This window comes from Paroedura picta, chromosome 12 (assembly GCF_049243985.1).
Source record: "Paroedura picta isolate Pp20150507F chromosome 12, Ppicta_v3.0, whole genome shotgun sequence".
Lineage (NCBI taxonomy): Eukaryota > Metazoa > Chordata > Lepidosauria > Squamata > Gekkonidae > Paroedura > Paroedura picta.
Window position 1 is genome coordinate 40,860,574 of NC_135380.1, and position 16,508 is coordinate 40,877,081.

At 47.0% G+C, this 16,508-nt stretch overlaps 1 protein-coding gene across 4 annotated transcripts in view; it reads right to left on the minus strand.

The window, feature by feature from the left end:
- The window catches only part of COL27A1 (collagen type XXVII alpha 1 chain), a 356,512-nt gene that overhangs the window by 60,622 nt on the left and 279,382 nt on the right, over positions 1-16,508 (minus strand). For all 4 annotated transcript variants that reach the window (XM_077305314.1, XM_077305312.1, XM_077305313.1 and 1 more), the window contains 4 exons: positions 13,748-13,801; positions 10,527-10,580; positions 9,943-9,996; positions 5,576-5,683 (listed from right to left, as the gene is read on the minus strand). In XM_077305314.1, the coding sequence (XP_077161429.1) occupies positions 5,576-5,683; positions 9,943-9,996; positions 10,527-10,580; positions 13,748-13,801 (270 nt within the window). The remainder of the gene's footprint in view (positions 1-5,575; positions 5,684-9,942; positions 9,997-10,526; positions 10,581-13,747; positions 13,802-16,508) is intronic.

Below are 16,508 nucleotides of genomic sequence, written 5' to 3' on the forward strand. Positions count from 1 at the left end.
TTCCACACAAAACCCACACATCCAATGCAAGAAGTTTCTCTGCTGGTACAAGGACAGAAACAGGAGAGCTGTCATGTGCTCTTAAGCCCCCCATCCTGTCAGGCTTACTGCCTTTACTACCGATTGTCTGCCTTCCCATCAGAGTACTCTCTCAAGTAGGGTTGTGCACGGCGACGTCTGAATCCGCCGTTCCGCCTGGTATATATTGGTGTATTTGGTTTTTCCTACCTAAATGCAGAACTTTACATTTGTCCCTATTGAACTTCATTTTATTCAGGTTCTCGAGCCATATTAGGATGCTCAAGCAAGCAGTAATAGAACATAAATCGGTAAATAGAATGCAATCAGTAGTAAAGGCAGCAAGGGAGGATGGGGCACGGCCAAGCCAGGCAGTGGCGGCAGAAGTGCAGGGGATGACAGGCAACAGGATGAGCAGAGGGAGATGGTGAGACTAAGGTAGCCAACATCCAGATGGCAGCTGGAGCTCCCCTGCTATTACAACTGATTTCCAGGCAACAGAGAGAGGTTAACCTGGAGAAAATCGCCGCTATGGAAGCTAGACTCTATGGCCTATTATGCACGGCCGCTGAAACGGTGGCATGGAGAACGAGGAGGAGGAAGAAGTGAAGCAAACCGATTACGCACGGGACGGAACACAACAGCGGCAAAACCCAGAGTATCCGATTATGCACACAGATACTCCGGAGCCACTTCTGGTTGCACCCTGGTCCCAGGAAGCTCCACTTTCTTCCACATCTCGCTAACGTGGATTTTTCGGAGGCATACACTGACTCTGCGCCCGGTTGCCGCCCGCGGTGTGCATAATTGATGATTTTAGCCGCCTCCATTCCACCCCGAATGTGGACTTTCCACTCCGTGCATAATGGGCCTATGGCAGGCTTTCTCAACCAGGGTTTTATGACACCCTGGGGTTTATTGACAGCCCTGGAAGGGTTTTCCGAATGGGTGGGAGTTAACTAATTTTAAATATATTTTAAAATTATTAAACATTATTGGGTGATATGACTGTATACAGTCATGTTGACCCACCCCCACTCCCAAAATGGCTGACGATGAGTCTGGAGGGGCTGGGGAGAGGAGCGGCCACAGGTGGGCATATCCACAGCTTTGCTTCCCAGCCATATTATGTGGGATCACGCCACTTCTGGGGTCTCTCTAAGCCTGAAGAATGTTTCAACAGTAAAAATGCTGAGAAAGGCTGCTCTTTGGCATTATACCCCACTGAAGTCCCTCCCCTCCCCAAATGTCTTCAGAGTTCACCCCCAAAATCTCCAGGTATTTCTCATTCTGGAACTGGCAACCTTAGGTGAAAACAGTGAGAAAAGTAGGGTCAGAATGCTGTGGGGGGAAAGGAGGAATGAATGGGAGTGAGATTTCCCTTCTACTGTGAATTTCTCTGTGGGTCCCTGCTTATTTTTCAACCTATTTTCAGATTATTCCAGAGCTCTTCCTATCTTGCTGTAGGATACCTTGAGGTTATGGCTTTCAAGACTGACAGCTTAACTCAGGGGTAGTCAAAGTGCGGCCCTCCAGATTTCCACGCTGGCAGGGGCTCCTGGGAATTGTAGTCCATGGACATCTGGAGGGCCGCAGTTTGACTACCCCTGGCTTAACTATTAGAGAGAATCCTGTGAGGCACAGTTTAGTGAGGCACAGATCGAGCCCACAGAATGATTGTTTTCACATGTTGGGGCAATTAACAAGTGGAAGTGGTTTTGGGTTACTTAACAAGACAAAAGTAATCTTAAAAATGGAGAACTTAAACTTGCTGAACAAATAGGGATTTTCTGGTTTGCAGAGCATGTTGTATTTCATTACCTATGAGCTCCACAATTAGGGCCATTTCGCACGGGGATCTTTGTTGCAAATTGGTCACTGAATGAAAAATCGCCATTTAAAATAGTGGAATTCGTCGTTTTGCATACCTGGCTTTGTAGTGGAATCAGTTGCGTTTTTTAGCGTTTCCCACAGGCTTCCGGTCTCGGCAGAAATCGCTAGAAAGGAAGCACTATTGCCAAGCTCGTCCCTCCCCTGGCCGTCAAGCAGCCAATGGGCAGGCGTTAGCATGCTCCCAAACAGCCCCTTTCCCTTTAAGGAAGGTTTTTTTTTAAAAAAAAACACACCCATTGTAACGAATCTGGGTAGATTCGTTGCAATGGAGAGACCCATCCAGCTGCCTGGGGTGTTTGAGCTGTCGTTTGATCATTTGATCGTTAACACGCTGGCTCCGAGTGAAAAAAAAAAAATCCCCCCCCCCTCTCACGGCCCGATTTTCGGCTGAATGGAATGTGTGAAATGTGTGTGCTTAGTGACTGAAGGGGAGGGACTGAAGCCGGGGAAGCCTCTGTTTGAGCTGTCATTTGATCGTGGCCACGCTGCCTCCGAGTGGAAAAAAAAAATCCCCCCTCCCCCCCCCTCACGGGCGCGATTTTCAGCCGAAACAGTGTGAAAAATAAAGGGAAAATACATCAGCAAATGGGCTTCTGCGGGCTTCTTGTGCTTAGTGACTAAACAGCTCTGAGGAGGGACTGCAGCCTGGGAAGCCTCACTGGCTAAACGGAGGCTCGCCGGTGCGTTGATCTCCACTCGCTCTGGGAAAAAAAAATGGCGATCGCTTCGCCGGAAGTTTGGAGGACAGGCTCAGGAGGAGGGACTTTGAAGAAACCGCAACAATGTTAACGCACAGGTCTTTATCGCTATTGTTGCAGATTGGTTGCAGGAGTGTATCGCTTTCCGGAGGGTGAATCCACTTTTTGGGATTCCCCTGAAAGCGCTAAAACGAAGCACTTTTTGCTGATCGGTTTCAGGAGTGTTGCAGATTGTCTACGACGTCGTGGGTTATGCCAAATTAGTAGCGTTTTCAATTAGCAACCATTGTGCTATTTTTAAGCCGTGCGAAATGGCCCTTACTTTACTGGATGGTCAGTTCTCAGTCTGACGAAGAGTGCTTGCACTCGAAAGCTCACGCCTTGAATAAATCTTTGTTGGTCCTAAAGGTACTACTGAACTGATTTCCTGGAACTGTAAAAGTTCTGCTGTTTGATATTCATTTTGCACAAAGAGGAACACATTATGCAAACTGCAGGAACTCGGCAAGAAAGAACAATCGGCATTCGACAGCCTGCTCCGGCCAGTTGGCAAACTTCTTCATGCAGCCGCTGCCCCACTGTTTAAACATGGATGAAGAAATGGGGTTACCTTGCCCCTATCTATATGTATATATATATATTCCTCTTCTTCAAAGCACAAACTGGCTTACAGAAATAACAGGCCAAATTTAGAGTCCAGTGGCACCTTTAAGACTAACAAAGTTTTGTTCAAGGGACGAGCTTTCATGGACACACACACTGCCTCAGATACATGAAAGCTCATCCCTTGATTGCTTCAAACCAACACGGCTACCCGCTTGAATCTACAAAAATAACAAAAACACATTTTTCACCAAACAGAAAAAAACTGGAAAGAACATTTGAGTCCAGTGGCATCTTTAAGACCAACAAAGTTTCATTCCAAGTATAAGCTTTCGTGTGCATGCACATGAAAGCTTAAACCTTGCATCTGGAGTTTCTTGAAGCCCGAAAAATGTTCCAGGGATTTCTCAACAGTAAAAAAGTTCAGAAAGACTGCTCTAAATGAATCTCTGCTGATCTGTAAAGATGGATCCACATCACCGTACATAATCCTCTACAGCAGGGGTAGTCAACCTGTGGTCCTCCAGATGTCCATGGCAGGGGCTCATGGGAATTGTAGTCCATGGACATCTGGAGGACCACAGGATGACTAACCCTACTCTACAGCAGTGGTTCTCAATGTGGAGGTTGTGACCGCTTGGGGGGCTTGATCCAGCTGCTTTGACGATCTCAGAAGCCCAAGTCAGCCAGTGGAGTGGAGGGGCGCCAGTGCCACGCCAGTCAGCTCTCGAACACAGGGGCAGAACTCTGTGCCTGTGTGCGGGCACTGGCTGGCATGCCAGCACTGCCCCTCCCTTCCATGCCATGGCACTGGCCACCTCGGGCTTCCGAGATCGCTGAAATGGCCAGAGCGCGCAACCCTACGACCCCCTTTGGGTGCGGCCTCAAGTTGGTTGAGAGCCACTGCTCTACAGCTTTCCTCCTGTGCTTACCTAATCTTGTCCAAATTAATGTCTTGAAAACATCAGCAGGAGGGAGCGTAGCTTCCAGGTGACTACTTGGGTTGCCAACTTTACAGAAACTGAACTCAAGGCTATAACCGCATTCTTAAGAACTAGAAACGTGCATTTAGAAAACAACTACCCCCTCCCACCACGGAAAGGTGTTCTGGCACACTGAGTAATATGCCCGATCCTTGTACTGGTGCAGTGCATTCAGAGAATCACGGAACACTTGCATTAAGTGTGTATGTACCTCATGTACATCCCAAAGAAATTACATTCTCGTTGGATTAGGGGGAAATAATTTGGTTGCCCAGCAAATATAACACATATTTCCAAGCAAGCACTACGACAACCCAAGAACACGTGTTGCTAGGAGACTGTCATGTGATTCCAAGCAGCTGAGTGAAACCAAGGCTCTGATCTATAGCATGTAATCGAACAAGATTTGCCCATGACCTTCCATGGAATAATCCTAGAGGGCCTTTTCCGACACTGCTCCGTTGCTCCTGGTTTGATGCTCCTAGGAAGTGTTTTATTGCTTGCTTCCGCACAGCATCAGATTTTCGCTGATCTTTCCCAAACTGGCTTAACTAAGATAGTACCAAATTGGGTGATTGGGTGACATGGTACGGGCAGCAACGTTCACACTCCTGGCCCTACACATACAGCACACATTCTCCCTGCCCCATCCCTGCAGCAGCCCCTCCCACCCAGTTTGATATCTCTGTAGCCATCTATATCAGGTTCTCAACACACCCAACTTTCGTTTTCCTTAAGCTCCTTTTATCATTATAGTGATATGCCTTTCCTCTTATATGGCTACAATGAAAAAGGCTAGAAACTTACATTTTTTTCAGAATGAAATACTAGGAATAAAGTGAGGTCAGTATACAGATGGTTATACTGCTAGTTGTGCATTTTCTGGGCTGTGTGGTTGTGGTCCGGTAGTTTTAGTCCCTGAAAGTTTCCCAGTAACTGGGGCTGTTATCTTCAGAGGTAGAACACAGCAAGATGGAAATCTCTCTGTTTCCATCTTGCCATGTCCTACCTCTCAAGATGCCAGCCACGGTTACAAAAAACCAACAACAACCAGTTGTCTCTGGCTGTGAAAGCCTTCAACAATTTGTGATACCACTAGCTGCATCTACTGGAACATCAAAGGTAATTCCATCCACTTAAAGAACTAAACCTTCCTTAATGTTCAACTAACTGGCGGATATCTTTGGGAAAGTTGTAAAATGCTTTCAATGCGATAAGTGATTTTAATGACTATATTTGATTGATTAATGTTACCTGCCCTGAGCCTCATGGGAAGGGTGATTATAAGAATAAAGATTGATTCATTGATTCATTGATTCATTGTACACACAAGACAGTAAAGACCAAAAATGAAGGGGAAAGGTCATTCTGTCCACTTACTCGGACACCTGAGACTCCGGGATATCCAGGAGGGCCTTCTTTTCCTTTTATGCCTTCTAGACCCTTCTCTCCTTTTTCCCCTTCTGGTCCTGGTTCTCCTTTGTCTCCCTAGAAAAGCAAAATGGATTAAGCCACAGAATCATAAAAATCACAGAGTTGGAAGAGACCTCCAGGGTAATCTAGTCCCACCCCCTGCACAATGCAGGAACTCACAATTACCTGCCTACCCACAGTGACCCCAATTTCATGCCCAAATGACTCCCCCAATACCAAAAATCTTCAGAATCCAGCCTGGCCTGAATTAACCTACCATCCCACAGTGGTGATCAGCAATTCCCTGAGTATGTAAGGAAGGGCCACTGAATTCTTTGTTATCCTCCAAAAGCCACAAAATCAACAGATCACTGGAACTAACCACTGATGTTAGAGGCAGAACATGGCATTCCCTTCTCACTCTTTCATTTCAACAGGTCTTTTCTGATAGGACTCCCCATTCAGAAACCTGAAGATCTTGCAGCTCAGGATGAAACGGCAGTGGATCTTGCCTATTCTCTAATATTTTATTCCCACCCTCCTTCTACTATGGGTCATGTAACTTGTTCCTCTCTTGCCCGTGTTATCCTCACAATAGTCTAAGAAAAAGTCACTGGCTCGAGTTCAACCAGGATGAGCAGGGGTTTGATCCAGGCTTTCCTAAATTAACCACTGTTCCACACTGGTAAACTCTAGTTTAGACAGGTTGGAAAGTGGAGATGGCTGAAAACTCACTGAGAGCTAGCATGCTGCAGTGGTAAAGAGTGGCAGATTTTAACCTGGAGAACCAGCTGGGTGACCTTGGGTAGTCTAAGTGTCTAAGGGGCTGGCTGGCACTTCCATGAGAAGCATCCTGAGATGGGGCCGATTTTGAGGGGCGGAAAGCACTGGGATTTACAGGTGAAAATGCACTGTCTATACAGCATTTGCTGGCAGGGGCTCATGGGAATTGTGGTCCATGGTCATCTGGAGGGCTGCAGTTTGACTACCCCTGGTATAGACAGCAGTGGTCTGCTGGAGAAAGACTTTGGACCAGCACTGTGTGTGCTATGATATCACTCCCTAGGTCCATTAAACGAAGCCCAGAGCTAGCACAATTCCCAATTCACTGTTCTTTTCCTTACTCTTCTGTTACACTCGTATATTTTTCTTGCTGCTCTGAAAGCCAGCAGGATGCAACGGCAGACTCTAATCTGGAGAACCAGGTTTGCTTCCACATCCAGCCTGCTGGGTGACCATGGGCCAGTCACAGTTCTCTCAGAGCTCCCTCAGTCCCACCTACCTCATAGGGTGTCTGTTGTAGGGGGAGGAAGGGTTTGATTCCCTACTCCTCCACATGGAGCCAGCTGGGTGACCTTGGGCCAGTCACAGTTTTCTGAGTTCCCTCAGCCCCATCTACCTCACAAGGTGTCTGCTGTAGGGAGAGGAAGGGTCTGATTCCCCTCCTCCACACGAAACTAGCTGGCTCAGGGGTAGTCAACCAGTGGGCCTCCAGATGCTCATGGACTACAATTCCCATGAGCCACTGCCAGCAAACACTGGCAAAGGCTCATGGGAATTGTAGTCCATGAACACCTGGAGGACCACAGGTTGACTACCCCTGAGCTAGATGACTTTGGGCTAGTTACAGTTCTCTTAGAGCTATTCTTGCTGAGCAGTTCTGCCAGAGATCACTAAGCCCCACCTACCTCATACAGAGTCTATGATAGGGAGAGGAAGGGAAAGGCATTTATAAACTGCTTTGGGACTCCTTCGGTTAGTGAAAAGCAGGGTATAACAAAACAGCTCTTCTTTTTCATTGCAAATGTGCTGGGATGGGTGACAAGTACTCCATGGAAGGAGGTTCTGATTGCATCAATGGAAAGGTCTCATCGGCTGATGGTGAGGCATCTAGAAAGGGAAGGTGGTGTGTGTGTGTATGCAGCTCCTCCTAAAATTGTCCATCTCCAGACTGAAGAAGACAGTCTGAAAGTAAGAGGTTATTTAAGATCACCTAGGCTGAGACAAAATGCTGACACACAGAACTAGGAAGCTACACACAAGCTCAAACACACAAGCTCAAAAAGACACCGACGTGGCTAAGCTTAAAAGAGTCTATAGGGAGTACAAATGTTTCCTTTAAGAACATTTTGCTTGCAAGGCAGAAAACAAAGAAGGGAGCAGAGTCCAACAACATAAACATATCCTGGCAACAAGAAAAAGCAAAGGAGGGACGGGATAAGCAACTCCTTGAAGATATAAACAAAACCCATAAAGACCTCGTTCAAATGTATCCGCATCCGAAGGATGAAACCAGCCAGAGAGGAAGTAGGACCATTAGATGAAAAGGTACGAAAGGAGCACAGGTTTATATAATGACGGTGGAAAGAAAGCACAGAGAGAGACAGAGAGAGACAGAGACAGAGACAGAGTTCTCTTGCACTTCTGACCCTGGGTCACCCAACAAAAAGGATTCACAGTAGGGTCAGGACGGAGAGAAAAAAATATCTTCTCGACAAATGCATCGTCAGTAGTGGTCATTTCAAAACCAGTAGTGGTTTTGAAGAGAGATGGTACAGGAGCCTGCATGGAATCACAGAGAAAGGAAAGAGGATATGGGATTGGGAAATTTTCTCCCAGAGCGAATCTCCTCTAGGATTCTTATAAAGGACACAAAGAGATGGTTAGATTTCAGGGGGCCCAACTTGGCTCAAAGTCCTTTGGCCATAGCTCAAAGGCTGAACACCTGTGTGCAGAACATTCCAGGGTCACTCCAAAGGATCTCAGGTAGAGAGCTGCTGACAGACACAGAAAAAAACACTGTTCTAAAAAGACCAGCAGTGTGTGGCAACTTCTTCGTTAGATGGCACTGAACCACTAGAACCCAGTACCTGTTTTGCATGAAGAAGGGCCCAAGTTCATTCCCTAGTACAGGGGTAGTCAAACTGCGGCCCTCCAGATGTCCATGGACTACAATTCCCAGGAGCCCCCTGCCAGCTCCTGGGAATTGTAGTCCATGGACATCTGGAGGGCCGCAGTTTGACTACCCCTGCCCTAGTATCTCCAATTAAAAGTTCTCACAGATAGCCAGCCATTCTTAGGAAAGAACTTTCCTCACCAGAGATCTTTGACAGCTTCTGGCAAAGTAGTCCAGCCATTCTCTTGGGGGGGGTGGTGGAATGGCTTCTTGGTGATCTTAGCACATATGAAGGGGGCCACAGACTGAAAAATGTGAGAAGGGAAGCCCAAAGTGCTTATGGGGAGTCCTGGTAACTGAACCGACAAAGTATCATTTTTGTCACGTATGACGTCATTAATTGCTAGGAAGTTTGAACTTTGTCAAGGGAAAGAAAAAGAAATCATGTAATCCATTCCTTTGGGCATGCTTGAATGAACGCATTCAAGAAAAAAAAATGAATGCATGTGCTTCCCTTGATCGTATGTTCTAGAAATCTGTGTTGCATACATATAAGACAAGGTATAGTTAATTCACTCTTAATGTAGGCATTTTTTAGTCCGGCCCCTCATACTGCAAGGGCCCCGGAACCGAGATGAGCTCCTAAAAGGGCTGTGACCCCAAAAAGGTTAAGAATGGGTGAAGTAGACCAGTGTTCCCCAACCCCTGGGCTGCGGATCGGTACCGGGCCGTGGAGCCCTCGGTACCAGACCGCGGTAGGGGGGAGGGAGACGCGGCACGCCTGTGTGTTTGCAGCCACCGGTGCGCCCGCACCTCCCTCTCCCCCTCCTGGTCCCCGGGCCGAAAAAGGTTGGGGACCACTGATTAGTAGACCATACTAAATTAACAGGACTAAATGTTTAAGCTGGTATATGAAGCCTTCATCTCACGGGGGGGGGGGGGGTATATCCACAGCACAGGGAATGAGCGTATGATTTGCACACAGAAGGTCACAGGGTCACTGAAAAGATATCAGGATGCAGGCATTAGGAATCTTTACTTAAGGCTTTTAACAACCTAGTAAACATTTATCCTCAGATGACCACATATAGTCATGTTGACCCCCCCCCCTCCAGTGTCCAATGATGGGCCTGGATGAGGTGGGAAGGGGAGGGGCCCTGGGTGGGCATGTCCACAGCTCTGCTTCCCAGCCATATTCTGCTCCATCGTGCCACTTCTGGGGTTTCTCAAAGCCTGAAGAACATTTCAGGTGTTTCTCAATGGTCAAAAGGTTGAGAGAGGCTGTTGCACCTGAATCTCTGGAGAGCTGCCAGCAATCAGTTCCTGAGCTAAATGGCTCTGAGGTCTGAGTCAGCATCAAGTTCCTATTTTCAGTTCCTTCCAGAAGAAAGAGTTGGAGGAAGTGAGATGTAAAAATAAGAAAACCACTGTAGCTTACCTTCAGTCCATCCGGTCCAAGTGGGCCACTGTCACCTTCCAGACCTGGTTCTCCCTACAAGCAACACACAGGCTTCCATTATTTGCTGCAGGATTTGAACGGGAGTCCTTGGACTGGCCCTCAGACCCACTACTCAAGGGTACCAAGTAAAGGAGCAGATGTTATCAACATGAGCACTTAAAATGAAACTACACTATTTAAAACAAAATCAGAGTCCAGTGGCACTTTTAAAAGCAACAAAGATTTATTCAAGGCGTGAGCTTTCGAGTGCAAGCACTCTTCCTCGGACTATCTGACCATCATGACTTGCACTCGAAAGCTCACTACCTCATTCAGGACTCTACTACTGTGATTGCACACCAGGAATCACCAGGCTAAATTCTGCTTGGCCAAGAGCTCAGTTGCTCACAACCTAAATATATGCCTTATTTTACTTTCAGTCATAAAAGAACACTGAGAAAGAATTTCATAAAAGCTGCAAACAATGAAAAAGTGGCTGCTTTTAATATTCCTTAGGAGGCTTTACCCGGATGGTAAATAGCATCTTAAAGTTTATGCAATTGATGCTATGGTGTTTTGCTTACCCTTTGACCAATGAGGCCTTGTTCTCCAGGGACCCCAAGCGGTCCGATATCACCCTATAAAAATGCAGAAAGAGATTAGAGTTTTTAGGGCAGCTTCGCCGAAAAAATGTTAAGAGGCTTACAAAATAGGGTTGTCTGACCAATCAAGCCTGAAGCACTGAATGCAGAACTTGGCATGTTGGGGGTGGAGCTTGATAGACCACATTAATTTTAGTGCACTATTTCTTAAGCATAATGTTCCCCCCATATTTTGGATCTTTTCACAAAGAAGCACACTGCGGAATTTTCCAATATCCAGGGGAGAAATATTTTCTGGCTGAGGATTCTGCCAAGATAAATCCTTTGCAGCAGGGGTAGTCAACCTGTGGTCCTCCAGAAGTTCATGGACTACAATTCATGGACTACAATTCCCACGAGCAAATGCTGGCAGGGGCTCATGGGAATTGTAGTCCATGAACATCTGGAGGACCACAGGTTGACTACCCCTGTTTTAGGGAAGACAGCCATCCGTTTCCTGCTCGCTACAGAATCCTGCTTCCTGTGAGTCCTGCTCATGAGAACACCTGGTGGATCGAAGGGAATCAGTGAGGCTTTCTTCCTGGATAAGTTTAAATAGGTTTGCCAGCTGGCTGAAACCTTAGAGAGCTACTGGGGGTCGAAGGAAACAGTAGCTGCAGCAATGTGTTAGAAGGTTTGCCAAGGTTCACAGAGCTAGGGGGAAGCCAAAGAGGAAATATAATTTAATCCCCCCAAAAAGTTATCTGACATACACTCCATAGCAGCTCTTCAGAGACAAATGCTAACAGTCTACTGGGGGGAGGGAATCAGCCTTTCTCAACTTTTTATCACTGAGGAACCCCTGAAATGGTCTTCAGGCTTTAAGAAAACCCAAAAGTCATGCAGAATTTTGTTGAAAAGCGTAGTTGTGTACACGCCTACCCAGGGCCCCTCCTCTTCCCATCCCCTCCAGGCTCATCATTGGCCATTTTGGGAATGGTTGGTGGGTCGACATGACTATCTGTAGCCATTAATAAAGCCAGTAAGGGGTGCTGGGAGGAGCTGAGACTCACCGCCTAACCACCAATCAGGTTGGCTGTTCCAGCTGCCCGATTCCTGATTGGCTGTCCATATCAGTAATCTCAGGGCTCTCTCAGCCTCACTTACCTCACAGGGTGTCTGTTGTGGGGAGAGGAAAGGGAAGGAAATTGTAAGCTGCTTTGAGACTCCTCCTCCTCCTCCTTCTCCTCCTCCTCCTTCCTTTGGAGGAGGCGGGGGGGGGGACTGACCGCCAGCATCTCCCCCGCCGCCCCCCAAAAAGCCTGCTGAGGCGTAAGAGGACCTTTTGGGGGCAGCGAGGGGAGGAACGGATAGCGCCTCCCCCCACCCTGAAAAAGCCCGCCAAACCCTCTTCAGGACTTGGCTGGCCTGCCAGGGGCAGGGGTTGGGTGGCCTAGCACCTGTTGTATTCAGGGATACAAAGGGGTTTTCTGCTAGTATGGTCATATAACCTGTTAAATGTTTGAAAAATTTATAAAATATATATAAAGAATAATTAACTCCCACCCATTCAGGAAAGCATTCTAGGGCTGTCAAGAAATCCCAGGGTTTCATGAATGGTTGAGAAAGACTGGTTTAAGAGTTTGGGGGGGGGGAGGAGATATTCATCTACAAAAGTTCCCAACATGCATCAAATAGTACATTGAGGGCTGCAAATCACACACAGCCTTCAGGTTCAGGTAAATGGTGAACAACAGTTTGCAACAGAAGGAAACATGGATAATTAGGTGGTCTTGTGAAGAAGAGGACAGAGACAGGCAAGGCCAGCCTGAGGATCCCCTCCAGGCTTACTCATGAAACAGCAAACTGATACCATTCAACCAGGATGGTGTAGTGTGGTGATTGGTTCTGGACTAGGATCTGGCAGGCCTGGGTTCGAATCTCCACTAAACCATGGAAGCTTGCTTGATAACCTTGGGGCAGTCACGCACTTTTCGCTGAATTTACCTCACTGAACTACCGTGAGGAGAAAATGGCAGGGAGGAGTGAGTGGATTTGTGTCCCAATTGTGATATTATTGTTAATAGTTTTATATATTTTCGTCTGTATTATTGTGTATTTTTATTTGTTTACTAGCTTCAAAGCCCGTTCCTAAGAACGGGCCTTGAAAAGGTCCCCTCCCCTGGCCCCGGGCAGGCAGCTTAAGGTAGCTTTGGGCCGCAGCTCACAGCCGGATCAAGGGGGGTGGGCGGGAGCTGAACAGCTCGTTAGCAGGCCCGGGACAGAGCTCCTTACCAGGCAGCCAGCAGGCCGGGAGGCTCTCATTAGCAGTCCCTGCCTAGCAGGCCTGGAGATCCTCATTAGCATGACCAGCTTAGCAGGCCAAGAGGCCCTCGTTAGCAGGACCAGCCTAGCAGGCGCTCCACCACGACCCTATGCCCAGGACCCTCTACCCTGCTGGCTCCAGGCACTCAGGGCAAGGAGGCTAGAGTCCAGGGTCGGTGGACAGTTACTGCAGGGGCAGGGGCCAATCAGTGTGCAGCCAGCAAAGCAAAGCTGGCTACACCCTGATTGGCCCTATTCCAGCTTGGACAGCCAGACACATTCCACTCCCCAGGCTGTTTCACAAACATATAGAGGAACCATGGATAAGGATTGCTTATTAACTGGTTTTACACTGCTCCAAGATGGCACAGCTTGAGAGGGGCGGTATAAAAATCTCTGAATGAATGAATGAATGAATGAATGAAATATAAGCTAAGGTTTACATCTGAATCCTGTGACTTGACTCCTAAATCTGTTGTTTATCCCTCAGCCCAGGCAACATGTCACTCAAAGGCATGAGGGAAGAGGGACCAGGTTCTCCTACCCAGATTTCTAGTCTTCAATGGGCCTGATGCCCAAGGTCTCTGCCTACCCACTGGTCTGAGCATTGGAAAGAAACTGTTAGGAATATATTTAACTTCTAAGACAGCACAGAGCAGCGACCTCAGTGCAGGGCTATGTAAAGGAATGTCGTCTTCTGCTATGGCTGATGCATGTTTAGAAGGGGGTCAACCTGTATCCAGAACTATCTGACTCTGGAGACCCATCTAAGCTGCCTACAAATGCTCCACCCTTCCTCCACCTTGGGCCAAACAGAACTGAAGGCCACAGGGGAACAAAAAAAGTGACCATTCTGTCCCTATCCAACACAGGGTGGGGGAGAAGTTTACATCTTTTACCTTCGGGCCTGGTTCACCTGGAAGGCCACGTTGTCCTGCAGAGCCAGGAGGTCCCTGGAGAGAGGGAAGGAAATTAACAGTCATTGTTAGCTAAATAGAGACCAAGATCAAAGCCAGTTTGTATCGCAAAGCAGTTAGGAAGAGAGGAGTGACAGTATAATTATTTCCCCGGCAGGGTTTTAAGATAAGCTGAGCAAAGAAAGTCCATCTTTGTTCTCCATTCTGCACCTTCCTGTTCTCTCTCCTCTACATACATGCACCTGCTATCCCTTTCAACTCCTCGTTCACTTTTTCTTACTTTTTGTTCCTCCGGCCTGCTGAAACCTCTCTCCATTTGCACAGCAGGCTCCCTCTCCTGTTAACTTTTTCTCCGATCTCTTCAACAGAAGAAATCTCACCCCAGCTAGACATAGGATGCAAACAAAGTGCTATCTTTTCCAGGGGTTAACCAGTATGCACTGGTTTTCCTGAACCACACTAATCTGACCCTACTTGCATTTCTATTACAACCCATCTCTTGTCTAATTTGCCCCCACTCATTTATCAGACCAACAATAACCCTTGGCATTTATCAGGAGCTGAACATGTGGCAAGAAGCAGACCGTGGTCATATATAGTTTGATCCATGAGCCAAAACAGAATGACCTTGCTTGTAGTTGATCAGGACCCAGACTGATAAAGCCTTGTGGGGTGAATTCATGCAGCCTCCCTCTTGCCCCAGCTAGGTGTAGGGTGCAGACAAAGTGCTGTCTTTTCCAGTGGTTAAACAGTGCGCAAAACAAAGGCTCCTAACAGACCTATCTGGGGCAAGCAAAATCACACAAGAGTGGCAAATCAGGGCAAAAAAACCCATGCCTGTAAAGCATGGGAAGGCAACTGGGAAATGTGTTTCCAGCAACTTTATTTAAAATCAGCTGCTGCCTCTATATCAGCCTTTCTCTACTTTTCTCAACCCATTAAAAACCCCCTGAAACATTCTTCAGGCTTCAAGAAACCTCAGAAGTGGTGCCATCATACAGAATATGGCTGAGAAATATAACTGGGTACATGCCTACCCAGGGCCCTTCCCCTCTCTACACCCTCCAGGCCCATCATTGACCATTTCGGGAGAGGAGGGAGGTTGATATGATTATTTTAAATATATATTCAGGAAACTCTTCCAGGGCTGTCTAGAAACCCCAAAGTTTCATGTAACCTTGGTTGAAAAAGCCTGATCTATATCTTCGTAGTTATGCTGAAAACTGATAGCTGATTTACTGAACTGTACAGTTGAGAGAAGGGTGGAGAACCCGGATTATTTCCCACAGATTTAGCACATCTGCTGCAAGGAAGCTGCATCATTCCTAACAATAAGCCACAATCTTTTATAGACAAAGAAGAAGGATCCTTTTTCCATCCCCTGCAGATTCTTACATCTTCTCTTCCTGCCTGCAACACTAAAGCATGGGCCAAAACAAAATCTGTGATTAAAAAAAATTCTCATCCCAACAGAGCTTTTGGCACGGTCTTTCATCTTTCAAATGTTTTTCTAGGTTTTTTTGTTTGTTCTCTTTCACAAGCACTGCAGCACATTCAGATATTTTTAAATACATTTTATATGTACCCATATCTTTATATATATCTTAGAATCATAAAATCATAGAGTAATAGAGTTGGAAGAGACCTCGTGGATCATCTAGTCCAACCCCCTGCACTATGCAGGACACTCACTTCCCAATCGCTCATTTACTGTAACCTGCCACCCCTTTGCCTTCACAGAATCAGCCTCTCCGTTAGGTGGCTATCTAGCCTCTGTTAAAAAATTTCCAAAGATGGAGAACCCAACACCTTCCGAGGAAGCCTGTTTCACTGAGAAACCACTCTAACTGTCAGGAACTTCTTCTGGATGTTTAGATGGAATTTCTTTTGAATTAATTTCATCCCATTGGTTCTGGTCTGTCCCTCCGGGGCAAGAGAGAAAAATTCTGCTCCATCCTCCATATGGCAGCCTTTTAAATACTTGAAGATGGTTATCAGATCCCCTCTCAGTCGTCTCCTCTTTAGGCTAAACTGACCAAGCAGACCAATCTGTATGTGTGTTTGTGTTTGTGTGTATATGTACATATCTTTATATATGCAAAGTACATTTCTGGTCAATCTTGCCCAGTCCTGGCCCACTAGGACTGCCAGTCAGAGAACACGCTTGGTGAAATGGTTAAGAGCAGTGATGGTTATTCTGGAAAGCAAGGTTGGACTCCCCATTCCTTCTCCACATGCAGCCAGCTGTATGACCTTGGGCCACAGTCCTCTCAGAGCTCTCTCAGTCTTACCTCCCTCACAGGGTGTCTGTTGTGGGGAGAGGAGGGGTAGGTGACTGTAAACTTCTTTGAGACTACTTTAGGTGGTAAAAAGCAGGGTACAAAAAGAAACAGCTCTTCTCCTCTCCTTCCTTAGGTGCTGGTCTTGCCCACCACTGTAGCTGTTCGGGATGCGCCTTGACCTGCATTGGGAGCCTCCTGCCTGCAAAGCATGAACTCTACCTCTGAGCTCCCCCAAATGGGTTTTACTCCTCCAATATATAGAAAGTTTACCGTTCACTATCAGGCCATTAGGCATGGTGAGGCTGTCTGTCCCTGGAGAGAAAAGATGCATCAAAACTGGCAGTTGTGGCTAGCACTTGCGGGGGGGGGGGGGGAGAGAAACTCTGCTCTTGACAATGTTCAAGAGCTGACTAAATTGTTCCTCTTCGCCCGTGGCTGCTGCCCAAAAGTCTTTCCCCAGG